Source organism: Pristiophorus japonicus, chromosome 32 (assembly GCF_044704955.1).
Source record: "Pristiophorus japonicus isolate sPriJap1 chromosome 32, sPriJap1.hap1, whole genome shotgun sequence".
Classification (NCBI taxonomy): Eukaryota; Metazoa; Chordata; class Chondrichthyes; family Pristiophoridae; genus Pristiophorus; species Pristiophorus japonicus.
In genome coordinates, this window is record NC_092008.1 from 138,459 (window position 1) to 152,446 (window position 13,988).

Genomic DNA, 13,988 nt, shown 5'->3' on the forward strand with positions numbered 1-13,988 from the left:
AACCCCCTGTACCTGCCCTGGGAGTGTTTGATGGGACAGTGTAGAGGGAGCTTTACTCTGTATCTAACCCCGTGCTGTACCTGCCCTGGGAGTGTTTGATGGGACAGTGTAGAGGGAGCTTTACTCTGTATCTAACCCCCTGTACCTGCCCTGGGAGTATTTGATGGGACAGTGTAGAGGGAGCTTTACTCTGTATCTAACCCCCTGTACCTGCCCTGGGAGTGTTTGATGGGACAGTGTCGAGGGAGCTTTACTCTGTATCTAACCCCGTGCTGTACCTGCCCTGGGAGTGTTTGATGGGACAGTGTAGAGGGAGCTTTACTCTGTATCTAACCCCCTGTACCTGCCCTGGGAGTGTTTGATGGGACAGTGTCGAGGGAGCTTTACTCTGTATCTAACCCCGTGCTGTACCTGCCCTGGGAGTGTTTGATGGGACAGTGTAGAGGGAGCTTTACTCTGTATCTAACCCCCTGTACCTGCCCTGGGAGTGTTTGATGGGACAGTGTCGAGGGAGCTTTACTCTGTATCTAACCCCGTGCTGTACCTGCCCTGGGAGTGTTTGATGGGACAGTGTAGAGGGAGCTTTACTCTGTATCTAACCCCCTGTACCTGCCCTGGGAGTGTTTGATGGGACAGTGTAGAGGGAGCTTTACTCTGTATCTAACCCCCTGTACCTGCTACATCCAACGTCTAACCAAACTGAAGTCTCTCTTTGCCTCTAACTTTCAGGTCTGGGAAATTTCAGCGAGCACACTCGGGGCACGGTGTCTGTGCGTGAGGGTCAGGGAGTGGTGTTAATGTGCTCCCCACCCTCTCACACTACAGGTACGCTCTGCTACTGCATCGATCCTCTGTGTCCGTCAGTTCAAAGGGGAGCCCTGGCACCCAGAGATTCTGTAGGAACCAGGAATACAGAGCCAGGGTCCACACTGAGGGAGCGCCGCACTGTCGGAGGGGCGGTACTGAGGGAGCGCCGCACTGTCAGAGGGGCGGTACTGAGGGAGCGCCGCGCTGTCGGAGGGGCAGTACTGAGGGAGTGCCGCGCTGTCGGAGGGGCGGTACTGAGGGAGTGCCGCACTGTCGGAGGGGCGGTACTGAGGGAGTGCCGCACTGTCGGAGGGGCGGTACTGAGGGAGCCCCGCACTGTCGGAGGGGCAGTACTAAGGGAGCCCCGCACTGTCCGAGGGGCAGTACTGAGGGAGTGCCGCACTGTCGGAGGGGCAGTACTGAGGGAGTGCCGCACTGTCGGAGGGGCAGTACTGAGGGAGCGCCGCACTGTCGGAGGGGCAGTACTGAGGGAGCGCCGCACTGTCGGAGGGGCAGTACTGAGGGAGCCCCGCACTGTCGGAGGGGCAGTACTGAGGCAGCCCCGCACTGTCGGAGGGGCAGTACTGAGGGAGCGCCGCACTGTCGGAGGGGCGGTACTGAGGGAGCGCCGCACTGTCGGAGGGGCAGTACTGAGGGAGCTCCGCACTGTCGGAGGGGCAGTATTGAGGGAGCACCGCACTGTCGGAGGGGCGGTACTGAGGGAGCGCCGCACTGTCGGAGGGGCGGTACTGAGGGAGCCCCGCACTGTCGGAGGGGCAGTACTGAGGGAGCGCCGCACTGTCGGAGGGGCAGTACTGAGGGAGTGCCGCACTGTCGGAGGGGTGGTATTTCAGATGGGATGTTAATCTCCTTTAACTTCTCTCCTCTCCATCCATCTCTTCCCCGTTCCCCTCTGTCTCTGTCCTCTCTCCCTCCCCCTCCCCTCCCCTCCCCTCGCTCTAACATGCTCCGCCCCCACCGCCCCTCAGTGGTGCGGTACGGATGGGTGTTCAACGTCTTTCCCACCTTTGTGGAGGAGGATAGCCGACGCTTTATCTCCCAGGCGACGGGCAACCTGTACATCGCCAAGGCCCAGCCCTCGGACGTGGGCAGCTACATCTGTTTGCTGAAGGACATGGTGACCAGGCGCAGGGTCCTGAGCCCCCCAACCCCGCTCACCCTCCGCACTGACGGTGAGTCCCACCCAGGGCCTGAAGCTGATGCCGCACTCGGGCGACCAACCTGGCTGCAAACTTGGATGAAGTAGAAGAAAGTGTCGATCGGGGCAAAGTGGTAGATGTCATGTATTTGGATTTCAACAAAGCCTTCGATACGGCCAGGGGGCACAGATTGAAAGTCATTGGGGGGAGGTTTCGAGGGGATTTGAGGGGAAATGTCTTCACCCAGAGGGCGGTGGGGGTCTGTGGGGTGGGGGGAACTCGCGGCCTGGAAGGGGGGTAGAGGCAGAAACCCTCACCACATTTGGCCGTGTGCTCAAAGCGCCGCAACCCACAGGGCTAGGGACCCAGAGCGGGAAAGTGGGATTGGGCCGGGGGCGGCTTTCTGTCGGCCTCCGCCTCTCTCTCCTCCTTCGAGGCCCTCCTGAAAAGCGACCTCTTCGGCCCAGCCTTTTTGGCCAACTTTGGCCCCAGCTTGATCCTCGCACCTCCCGCCGTCAAACTCCCCCGCCTCGCAACACCTCGAAGGCGCCCTCTCCACGCACGTTGCCGGTGTGGGCGTTGCAGGTACCGGCTTGGCCGGGAGAGCAGGGTTCCACTGCCACCCCTTCCCCGTGCCGGCGTTTTTATCTTCAGCATCTCCAAGGCGGTGCTCCGTCGCCGTGGCAATCGGCCCCTGAACGCCTGAGAGGGCCAGAGGCGTGCGTCTGTGTGTGCGCGCAAAGGATAAGCCGCGATTAGCTTATCCTGCAACATCAATGAGGCGGAGAGCCCTGGGGCCTCACAGCCTGTACCTATCGAGTTGAGAGAGGACCAGGTGTGAACACAGCGTGAACAAGGCACCCACACCCTCCGCCGTGGCCATCGATTACTCTCGGCCTCCCGCTCCGGTCGGGCTCTCGATCTCTCGCTCTCACCCCCAAAGGAGAACGAGGCCCCAGCTTCTCCAGTCTCCCCACGTCACTGAAGTCCCCTCGTCCCCGGGACCGTTCTGGGCCAATCTCCCCGCCCCCCCCTCCCCCCCGCCCAACGCCACTCCCTCAACCTTCTCCGCTCTAAGGGAACGGCCCCCCTCAATAATCGCTCCACCAATCGGCGGCCTCGCCTTCCGTTGCCCGAGCCCCCAAAGCTTTCAAAAGCGATTTGGCAACCCCCACCCAATCCGGCTCGCTCCCCCCGCCGCGAGCTTTCTCACCAGCCGTTCTCGCTGCCCCGTTCGCTGAAGTTGCCCGGCAACAACTTGGACATCATGGTAGGCAGTCCCTCGGAATTGCTTCCACTCTAACAGTGAGTCCTCAGGTGGCTGAACAGCCCAATACGGGAGCCACAGTCCCTGTCACAGGTGGGACAGACAGTGGTTGAGGGAAGGGGAGGGTGGGACTGGTTTGCCGCACGCTCCTTCCGCTGCCTGCGCTTGGTTTCTGCACGCTCTCGGCGACGAGACTCGAGGTGCTCAGCGCCCTCCCGGATGCACTCCCTCCACTGAGGGCGGACTGGTCTTTGGGCCCAGGGACTCCCAGGTGTTGGTGGTGCAGCCCTTGAAACAACAACAAGCTATATTCATACAGCGCCTTTAACGTAGTGAAACGTGCAGAAAGGGGCTTCGCAAGAACGTTTAGCGAACACAATTTGACCCCCCCTCCGAGCCACACGAGGAGATATTAGGGACGGGCGACCAAAAGCTGGGTCACAGAGGTGGGTTTTAAGGAGCGTCTTGAAGGAGGAGAGAGAGAGGCGGAGAGGTTTAGGGAGGGAGTTCCAGAGCTTGGGGCCCAGGCAACAGAAGGCACGGCCACCGATGGTGGAGCGATTATAATCAGGGATGCTCAGGAGGGCAGAATTAGAGGAGTGCAGAGATCTCGGAGGGTTGTGGGGCTGGAGGGGGTTACTGAGATAGGGAAGGGTGTAGGGGGCTGGAGAGGGTTACAGAGATAGGGAGGGGTGTAGGGGATGGAAGAGGTTACAGAGATAGGTAGGGGAGTAGCGGCTGGAGGGGGTTACATAGATAGGGAGGGGTGTAGGGGCTTCAGGAGGTTACAGAGATAGGGAGGGGTGTACGGGCTGGATGGGTTACAGAGATAGGGAGGGGTGTAGGGATTGGAGGGGGTTGCAGAGATAGTGAGGGATGTTGGGGCTGGAGGAGGTTACAGAGATAGGGAGGGGTGTAGGGGCTGGAGGGGGTTACAGAGAAAGGGAGGGGTGTAGGGGCTGGAGGGGGTTACAGAGAAAGGGAAGGGTGTAGGGGCTGGAGGAGGTTACAGAGGTAGGGAGGGGTTTGGAGGCTGGAGGGGGTTACAGAGATAGGGAGGGGTGTAGGGACTGGAGAAGGTTACAGAGATAGGGAGGGGTGTAGGGGCTGGAGGGGGATAACAGAGATAGGGAGGGGTGTACGGGCTGGATGGTGTACAGAGATAGGGAGGGGTGTAGGGATTGGAGGGGGTTACAGAGAGAAGGAGAGGTGTAGGGGCTGGAGGGGGTTACAGAGATTGGGAGGGTGTAGGGGCTGGAGGAGGTTACAGAGATAGGGAGGGGTGTAGGGGCTGGAGCAGGTTACAGAGATAGGGAGGGGTGTAGGGGCTGGTGGAGGTTACAGAGATAGGGAGGGGTGTAGGGGCTGGAGGAGGTTACAGAGAAAGGGAGGGTTGTAGGGGCTGGAGGGGGTTACAGAGATAAGGAGGGGTGTCGGGCTGGAGGGGGTTACAGAGATAGGGAGGGCTGTAGGGACTGGAGGGGTTACAAAGATAGGGAGGGGTGTCGGGCTGGAGGGGGTTACAGAGAGAGGGAGAGGTGTAGGGGCTGGAGGGGGGTTACAGCGAGAGGGAGAGGTGTAGGGGCTGGAGGGGGTTACAGAGAGAGGGAGGGATGTAGGGGCTGGAGGGGGTTACAGAGATTGGGAGGTTGTAGGGGCTGGATGAGGTTACAGAGATAGGGAGGTGTGTAGGGGCTGGAGGAGGTTACAGAGATAGGGAGGGGTGTAGGGGCTGGAGGGGGTTACAGAGATAGGGAGAGGTGTAGGATTTGGAGGGGGTTACAGAGATCGGGAGGGGTGTAGAGGCTGGAGGGGGTTACAGAGATAGCGAAGGGTGTAGGGGCTGGAGGAGGTTACAGAGATAGGGAGAGGTGTAGGGGCTGGATGAGAATACAGAGATACGGAGGGGTGTAGGGGCTGGAGGAGCTTACAGAAATAGGGAGGGGTGTAGGTGCTGGAGGAGGTTACAGAGATAGGGAGGTGTGTAGGGGCTGGAGGGGGTTACAGAGATCGCGAGGAGTGTAGGGGCTGGAGGGGGTTACAGAGATAGGGAGGGGTGTAGGGTTTGGAGGAGTTTACAGAGATAGGGAGGGGTGTAGGGGCTGGATGAGGTTACAGAGATAGTGAGGGATGTAGGGGCTCGAGGGGGTTCCATATATAGGGAGGAATGTAGGGGCTGGAGGAGGTTACAGAGATAGGCAGGGGTGCAGGGGCTGGAGGAGGTTGCAGAGATAGGGAGGGGTGTAGGGGCTGGTGGAGGTTACAGAGATAGGGAGGGGTGTAGGGGCTGTAGGAGGTTACAGAGAAAGGGAGGGTTGTAGGGGCTGGAGGGGGTTACAGAGATAAGGAGGGGTGTCGGGCTGGAGGGGGTTACAGAGATAGGGAGGGCTGTAGGGGCTGGAGGGGGTTACAAAGATAGGGAGGGGTGTCGGGCTGGAGGGGGTTACAGAGAGAGGGAAAGGTGTAGGGTCTGGAGGGGGGTTACAGAGAGAGGGAGAGGTGTAGGGGCTGGAGGGGGTTACAGAGAGAGGGAGGGATGTAGGGGCTGGAGGGGGTTACAGAGATTGGGAGGGTGTAGGGGCTGGATGAGGTTACAGAGATAGGGAGGGGTGTAGGGGCTGAAGGAGGTTACAGAGATAGGGAGGGGTGTAGGGCTTGGAGGGGGTTACAGAGATCGGGAGGGGTGTAGGGGCTGGAGGGGGTTACAGAGATAGCGAGGGGTGTCGGGACTGGAGGAGGTTACAGAGATAGGGAGGGGTGTAGGGGCTGGATGAGGATACAGAGATACGGAGGGGTGTAGGGCCTGGAGGAGCTTACAGAAATAGGGAGTGGTGTAGGTGCTGGAGGAGGTTACAGAGATAGGGAGGTGTGTAGGGGCTGGAGGGGGTTACAGAGATAGGGAGGGGTGTAGGGGCTGGAGGGGGTTACAGAGATAGGGAGGGGTGTAAGGGCTGGAGTAGGTTACAGAGATAGGGAGGGATGTAAGGGCTGGAGGAGGTTACAGAGATAGGGAGGGATGTAGGGGCTGGAGGGGGTTACAGAGATAGGGAGGGGTGTAGGGGCTGGAGGAGGTTACAGTGATAGGGAGGGGTGTAGGGGCTGGAGGAGGTTACAGAGATAGGGAGGGGTGTAGTGGCTGGAGGAGTTTACAGAGATAGGGAGGGGTGTAGGGGCTGGAGGGGGTTACAGATAGGGAGGGGTGTCGGGGCTGGAGGAGGTTACAGAGATAGGGAGGTGTGTAGGGGCTGGAGGGGGTTACAGAGATAGGGAGGGGTGTAGGGGCTGGAGGGGGTTACAGAGATAGGGAGCAGTGTCGGGGCTGGAGGAGGTTACAGAGATCGCGAGGAGTGTAGGGGTTGGAGGAGTTTACAGAGATAGGGAGGGGTGTAGGGGCTGGAGGGGGTTACAGAGATAGGGAGGGGTATAGGGCTGGAGTAGGTTGCAGAGATAGGGAGGGGTGTAGGGGCTGGAGTGAGTTACAGAGATAGGGAGGGGTGTAGGGGCTGGAGGGGGTTACAGAGATAGGGAGGGGTGTAGGGGCTGGAGGGGGTTACAGAGATAGGGAGGGGTGTAGGGGCTGGAGTAGGTTACAGAGATAGGGAGGGGTGTAGGGGCTGGAGGGGTTACAGAGATAGGGAGGGGTGTAGTGGCTGGCGTAGGTTACAGAGATAGGGAGGGGTGTAGGGACTGGAAGAGTTTACAGAGATAGGGAGGGGTGTAGGGGCTGGAGGAGGTTACAGAGATAGGGAGGGGTATAGGGCTGGAGTAGGTTGCAGAGATAGGGAGGTGTGTAGGGGCTGGAGTAGGTTACAGAGATAGGGAGGGGTGTAGGGGCTGGAGGGGGTTACAGAGATAGGGAGGGGTGTAGTGGCTGGAGGGGTTACAGAGATAGGGAGGTGTGTAGGGGCTGGAGTAGGTTACAGAGATAGGGAGGGGTGTAGGGACTGGAGGAGGTTACAGAGATAGGGAGGGGTGTAGGGGCTAGAGGAGATTACAGAGATAGGGAGGGGTGTAGGGGCTGGAGGAGGTTACAGAGATAGGGAGGGGTGTAGGGACTGGAGGAGGTTACAGAGATAGGGAGGGGTGTAGGGGCTGGAGGAGGTTACAGAGATAGGGAGGGGTGTAGGGGCTGGAGGAGTTTACAGAGATAGGGAGGGGTGTAGGGGCTGGAGGAGGTTACAGAGATAGGGAGGGGTGTAGGGGCTGGAGGAGTTTACAGAGATAGGGAGGGGTGTAGGGACTGGAGGAGGTTACAGAGATAGGGAGGGGTGTAGGGGCTGGAGGAGTTTACAGAGATAGGGAGGGGTGTAGGGGCTGGAGGAGGTTACAGAGATAGGGAGGGGTGTAGGGGCTGGAGTAGGTTACAGAGATAGGGAGGGGTGTAGGGACTGGAAGAGTTTACAGAGATAGTTCGGCAGCTTTGGTGGGAAAAGATTTCTGCGCCGAGTACTTTTTGAGTGGTGTCGATTGTGAAATGTGGGTGTACCGAGGTAACCTTATCCACCAATTGCTGAAAGTTAACCTGCAGGTGCAACAACACGTGTATTTACGTAGTGCCTGTAACTTAGTGAAACTTTCGAAGGCGCTCCACAGGTGTATTATGAGACAAGAAATTTGACGTCAAACCGCAAAGGGAGATATTAGGGACGGGTGACCAAAAGCTGGGTCACAGAGGGAGGTTTCAAGGAGCGTCTTGAAGGAGAGAGAGAGAGGCGGAGAGGTTGAGGGAGGGAGTTCCAGAGCTTGGGGCCCAGGCACCAGAAGGCACGGTCACCGATGGTGGAGGGGTAGTTCTCCATGGAGCAGAGAAGGTTGGGAGGAGATTTGATCGAGGTGTTCAAAATCCTGAGGGTTCTGGACAGAGGTAGGTCGCGAGAATCTGTTCCCATTGGCGGGAGGGTCAGGAACCAGAGGACACGGATTTATCGAGATTGGCAGAAAGGCGACACGAGGAGAAACATTTTTCCACAGCGAGGGGGTCAGGATCGGGAACGCGCGGCCTGAGAGGGCGATGGAGGCAGACTCAATCGCGGCTTTCCAAAGGGAGTTGGATAAGTTGCTGAAGGAAAATAACGTTCAGGGCTCCGGGGGAAGGGCGGGGGTAGTGGGGCTGGCTGAGGTGCTCTTGCAGAGAGCCAGCACTGGCTCGACAGACCGAATGGCCTCCTTCTGTGCTGTAACCGTTCTCTGGTTCTGTGTTCCTCGAATTTTGTGGGGAATTCTGCAGGGTGACTTGGACAGGTTAGGTGAGTGGGCAAATGCATGGCAGATGCAGTATAATGTGGATAAATGTGAGGTTATCCACTTTGGGGGCAAAAACAGGAAGGCAGAATATTATCTGAATGGTGGCAGATTAGGAAAAGGGGAGGTGCAACGAGACCTGGGTGTCATGGTACATCAGTCATTGAAAGTTGGCCATGCAGGTACAGCAGGCGGTGAAGAAGGCAAATGGCATGTTGGCCTTCATAGCGAGAGGATTTGAGTATAGGAGCAGGGAGGTCTTACTGCAGTTGTACAGGGCCTTGGTGAGGCCTCACCTGGAGTATTGTGTGCAGTTTTGGTCTCCTAATCTGAGGAAGGACATTCTTGCTATTGAGGGAGTGCAGCGAAGGTTCACCAGACTGATTCCCGGGATGGCAGGACTGACATATGAAGAAAGACTGGATCGACTGGGCTTATATTCACCGGGGTTTCGAAGAATGAGAGGGGGTCTCATAGAAACATATAAAATTCTGACGGGATTGGACAGGTTAGATGCAGGAAGAATGTTCCCGATGTTGGGGAAGTCCAGAACCAGGGCTCACAGTCTAAGGATAAGGGGGAAGCCATTTAGGACCGAGATGAGGAGAAACTTCTTCACCCAGAGAGTGGTGAACCTGTGGAATTCTCTACCACAGAGAGTTGTTGAGGCCAATTCACTAAATATATTCAAAAAGGAGTTAGATGTGGCCCTTACGGCTAAAGGGATCAAGGGGTGTTGAGAGAAAGCAGGAATGGGGTACTGAGGGAATGATCAGCCATGATCTTATTGAATGGTGGTGCAGGCTCGAAGGGCCGAATGGCCTGCTCCTGCACCTATTTTCTATGTTATCAAGCGACGCACAATCGGAATGTAATTGCACAAAGTCCGACGGTGTTGCCTACCTGCTGGCTGCCTCCATCCTGACCCTGACTTGTTCTCTGACCCCCAGGTGCGATGGGAGAGTACGAGCCGAAGATTGAGGTGCATTTCCCTCCTGTGCTCGAGGTCCCACAAGGGTCGACTGCCAACCTCGAGTGCTTTGCGCTGGGCAAGTGAGTCGGGAATGAATGAGTCACCAGCTCCGATTGTTCGGCTGCTTGCAACATAAGGAACGGAATTCCCAAAGGGATCTCCCAATGGAACATAATGGAATCTTGGCCTTTATTGCAAAGGGGGATGGAGTATAAAAGTAGGGAAGTCTTGCTCCAGTTATACAGGGTATTGGTGAGGCCACACCTGGAGTACTGCGTGCAGTTCTGGTCTCCGTATTTACCAAAGCATATACTTGCTTTGGAGGCAGTTCAGAGAAGGTTCACTCGGTTGATTCCGGGGATGAGGGGGTTGACTTATGAGGAAAGTTTGAGGAGGTTGGGCCTGTACCCATTGGAATTCAGAAGAATGAGAGGTGATCTTATCGAAACGTATCAGATTATGAGGGGGCTCGACAAGGTGGATGCAGAGAGGATATCCCACTGATGGGGGAGACTAGAACTAGGGGGCATGGTCTTAGAATAAGGGGCCGCCCATTTAAAACTGAGATGAGGAGGAATTTCTTCTCTCCGAGGGTTGTAAATCTGTGGAATTCGCTGCCTCAGAGAGCTGTGGAAGCCGGGACATTGAATACATTTAAGACAGAGATAGACAGTTTCTTAACCGATAAGGGGGCGGGCAGGGAAGTGGAGCTGAGTCCATGATCGGATCAGCCATGGTCGTATTAAATGGCGGAGCGGGCTCGAGGGGCCGAATGGCCGACTCCTGCTCCTATTTCTGATGTTCTTATGTTTAAGAATTAGGAGCAGGAGTCGGCCATTCGGCCCCTCGAGCCCGCTCCGCCATCCAATCAGATCACGGCTGATCTTTGACCTCAACTCCACTTTCCCGCCCGATCCCTCGATTCCCCTCGAGCCCAAAAACCTACCGATCTCAGCCCTGAATATACTCAATGACTGAGCCTCCACAGCCCTCTGGGGCAGAGAACTCCAAAGATTCACCTCCCTCTGAGTGAAGAAATTCCTCCTCATCTCAGTCCTAAATGTCCGAGCCCTTATCCTGAGACTGTGTGACCCCTGGTTCTAGACTCCCCAGCCCCGGGGGGGAAACACCCTCCCTGCATCTACCCCGTCAATCCCCCTCACAATCCGACACGTTTCAGTGAGATCACCTCCCATTCTTCTAAAGTCGAGGGAGTATCGGCCCAGTCTGCTCAATCTCTCCACATAAGACAGGAGGGGGGGAGGTTTAGAGGGGGTTTGAGGGGAAATGTCTTCACCCAGAGGGCGGTGGGGGTCTGGGGGGGAACTCACGGCCTGAAAGGGGGGTAGAGGCAGAAACCCTCACCACATTTGGACGTGTGCTCGAAGTGCCGTAACCCGCAGGGCTACGGACCCAGAGCGGGAAAGTGGGATTAGGCCGGGATGGCTCTTGGTCGGCCGGTGCAACGTGGACACGATGGGCCGGAATGGCCTCTTTCTGCGCTGTAAATGTCTATAATTCTGCAAAGACAGCCCTCTCATTCTGGGGATCAAGCTCGTGAACCTCTATTGCATGGCCTCCAAGGCAAGTGTATCCTCCCTGAGATATGGAGACTTGAGCCAGCTCCCCGAGTGTCTCACTCAGTCCCACCCAATGTCTCCGCCTATTTTGCGTTGAGGCGCGTGGGCCCTGTAACAGGCTTCGCGCCCCGTTCAAATTTCCCGCAGGGCAGGTTCGGTCTTACTGAAGACCGACAAAGCCCAGTGCTTACCGCTAACGTTGGTCCGCGAGGCTTAACGGTAATGTTGGGCCTAGCCGCGGGGCTTAACGGTAACGTTGGGCCTAGCCGCGGGGCTTAACGGTAACTTTGGGCCTGGCCGCGGGGCTTAACGGTAAAGATGGGCCTAGCCGCGGGGCTTAACGGTAATGTTGGGCCTAGCCGCGGGGCTTAACGGTAATGTTGGGCCTGGCCGCGGGGCTTAACGGTAAAGATGTGCCTAGCCGCGGGGCTTAACGGTAATGTTGGGCCTAGCCGCGGGGCTTAACGGTAACTTTGGGCCTGGCCGCGGGGCTTAACGGTAAAGATGTGCCTAGCCGCGGGGCTTAATGGTAACATTGGGCCTGGCCGCGGGGCTTAACGGTAAAGATGTGCCTAGCCGCGGGGCTTAACGGTAATGTTGGGCCTAGCCGCGGGGCTTAACGGTAACTTTGGGCCTGGCCGCGGGGCTTAACGGTAAAGATGGGCCTAGCCGCGGGGCTTAACGGTAAAGATGGGCCTGGCCGCGGGGCTTAACGGTAATGTTGGGCCTAGCCGCGGGGAAAACGAGGCCCTGGCCGAAGGTATATTTTGCCGCCCTCTCTGTGAGTTGAAGTCGGCTGCAGTGTTGGTGAAGGTTTGGGAAATAACGCTGTCATCGCGATACGGGCCTGGTTGGCAGGATGCTGTCCATGTGATTGGGAACTCGCTCCGGAAACCTGACGTTTTCTCTGGAGGAGCGCTGCAGGCTGTGGGAGGGTGAAGTTCTTCCAGAGCACCAGGCCGTTACTGTCAGATCCTCGAGACCACAGCGCTCGCCCCCAGCCACACCCTCCCTCGGCCAGGGCGCTCCCCCACCCTCTCCCCCGGGCCATGGCACTTCCCCCCCCCACCCTCCCCTGGCCAGGGGCGCAATGTCCCGTCTCCCACCGTGAGGCCCACTCGACACTCACTAACATCTTGTTACTGACAGAGGGGAGGGAAAAGAAGGTGGGGGAGAGACAGAGGGACAGAGCGGGGAGAGACGGAGCGAGACAGCGGAACACGGAGAGAGAGGGAGTGGGCAGAAAGACAGAGAGAGAGAGGGACAGAAAGAGAGAGCGAGAGAGAGAGACTGAGAGAGAGAGAGGGAGACAGAGAGACAGAGAGAGAGAGCGAGACGGAGAGAGAGAGAGAGAGAGGGAGACAGAGAGACAGAGAGAGAGAGAGAGAAAGAGTGGAGAGAGAAAGAGGGACATAGAAACATAGAAAATAGGTGCAGGAGCAGGCCATTCGGCCCTTCGAGCCTGCACCACCATTCAATAAGATCATGGCTGATCATTCCCTCAGTACCCCATTCCTGCTTTCTCTCCATACCCCTTGATCCCTTTAGCCTTAAGAGCCACATCTAACTCCCTTTTGAATATATTTAGTGAATTGGCCTCAACAACTTTCTGTGGTGGAGAATTCCACAGGTTCACCACTCTCTGGGTGAAGAAGTTTCTCCTCATCTCGGTCCTAAATGGCTTACCCCTTATCCTTAGACTGTGACCCCTGGTTCTGGACTTCCCCAACATCGGGAACATTCTTCCTGCATCTAACCTGTCCAGTCCCGTCAGAATTTTATATGTTTCTATGAGATCTCCTCTCATTCTTCTAAATTCCAGTGAATATAAGCCCAGTCGATCCAGTCTCTCCTCATATGTCAGTCCTGCCATCCCGGGAATCAGTCTGGTGAACCTTCGCTGCACTCCCTCAATAGCAAGAATGTCCTTCCTCAGATTAGGAGACCAAAACTGAACATAATATTCCAGGTGAGGCCTCACCAAGGCCCTGTACAACTGCAGTAAGACCTCCCTGCTCCTATACTCAAATCCTCTCGCTATGAAGGCCAACATACCATTTGCCTTCTTCACCGCCTGCTGTACCTGCATGCCAACTTTCAATGACTGATGTACCATGACACCCAGGTCTCGTTGCACCTCCCCTTTTCCTAATCTGCCGCCATTCAGATAATATTCTGCCTTCCTGTTTTTTCCCCCAAAGTGGATAACCTCACATTTATCCACATTATACTGCATCTGCCATGCATTTGCCCACTCACCTAACCTGTCCAAGTCACCCTGCAGCCTCTTGGCATCCTCCTCACAGCTCACACCGCCACCCAGCTTAGTGTCATCTGCAAACTTGGAGATATTACACTCAATTCCTTCATCTAAATCATTAATGTATAATGTAAATAGCTGGGGTCCCAGCACTGAGCCCTGCGGCACCCCACTAGTCACTGCCTGCCATTCTGAAAAGGACCCATTTATCCCGACTCTCTGCTTTCTGTCTGCCAACCAGTTCTCTATCCACGTCAGTACATTACCCCCAATACCATGCGCTTTAATTTTGCACAACAATCTCTTGTGTGGGACCTTGTCAAACGCCTTTTGAAAGTCCAAATACACCACATCCAATGGTTCTCCCTTGTCCACTCTACTAGATACATCCTCAAAAAATTCCAGAAGATTTGTCAAGCATGATTTCCCTTTCATAAATCCATGCTGACTTGGACCGATCCTGTCACTGCTTTCCAAATGCGCTGCTATTACATCTTTAATAATTGATTCCAACATTTTCCCCACTACTGATGTCAGGCTAACCGGTCTATAATTACCCGTTTTCTCTCTCCCTCCTTTTTTAAAAAGTGGTGTTACATTAGCTACCCTCCAGTCCATACGAACTGATCCAGAGTCTATAGACTGTTGGAAAATGATCGACGGAGGGACGGAGAGAGTGAGAGAGAGAGAGCGAGAGAGG

At 56.3% G+C, this 13,988-nt stretch overlaps 1 protein-coding gene across 1 annotated transcript in view; it reads left to right on the forward strand.

The window, feature by feature from the left end:
* The window catches only part of LOC139240470 (contactin-5-like), a gene marked incomplete at its 5' end in the record, with an annotated part of 162,717 nt that overhangs the window by 36,797 nt on the left and 111,932 nt on the right, over positions 1 to 13,988 (forward strand). Inside the window, 3 exons of the mRNA XM_070869006.1 lie at positions 730 to 825; positions 1,797 to 2,000; positions 9,426 to 9,528. Of these exons, the coding sequence (XP_070725107.1) occupies positions 730 to 825; positions 1,797 to 2,000; positions 9,426 to 9,528 (403 nt within the window). The remainder of the gene's footprint in view (positions 1 to 729; positions 826 to 1,796; positions 2,001 to 9,425; positions 9,529 to 13,988) is intronic.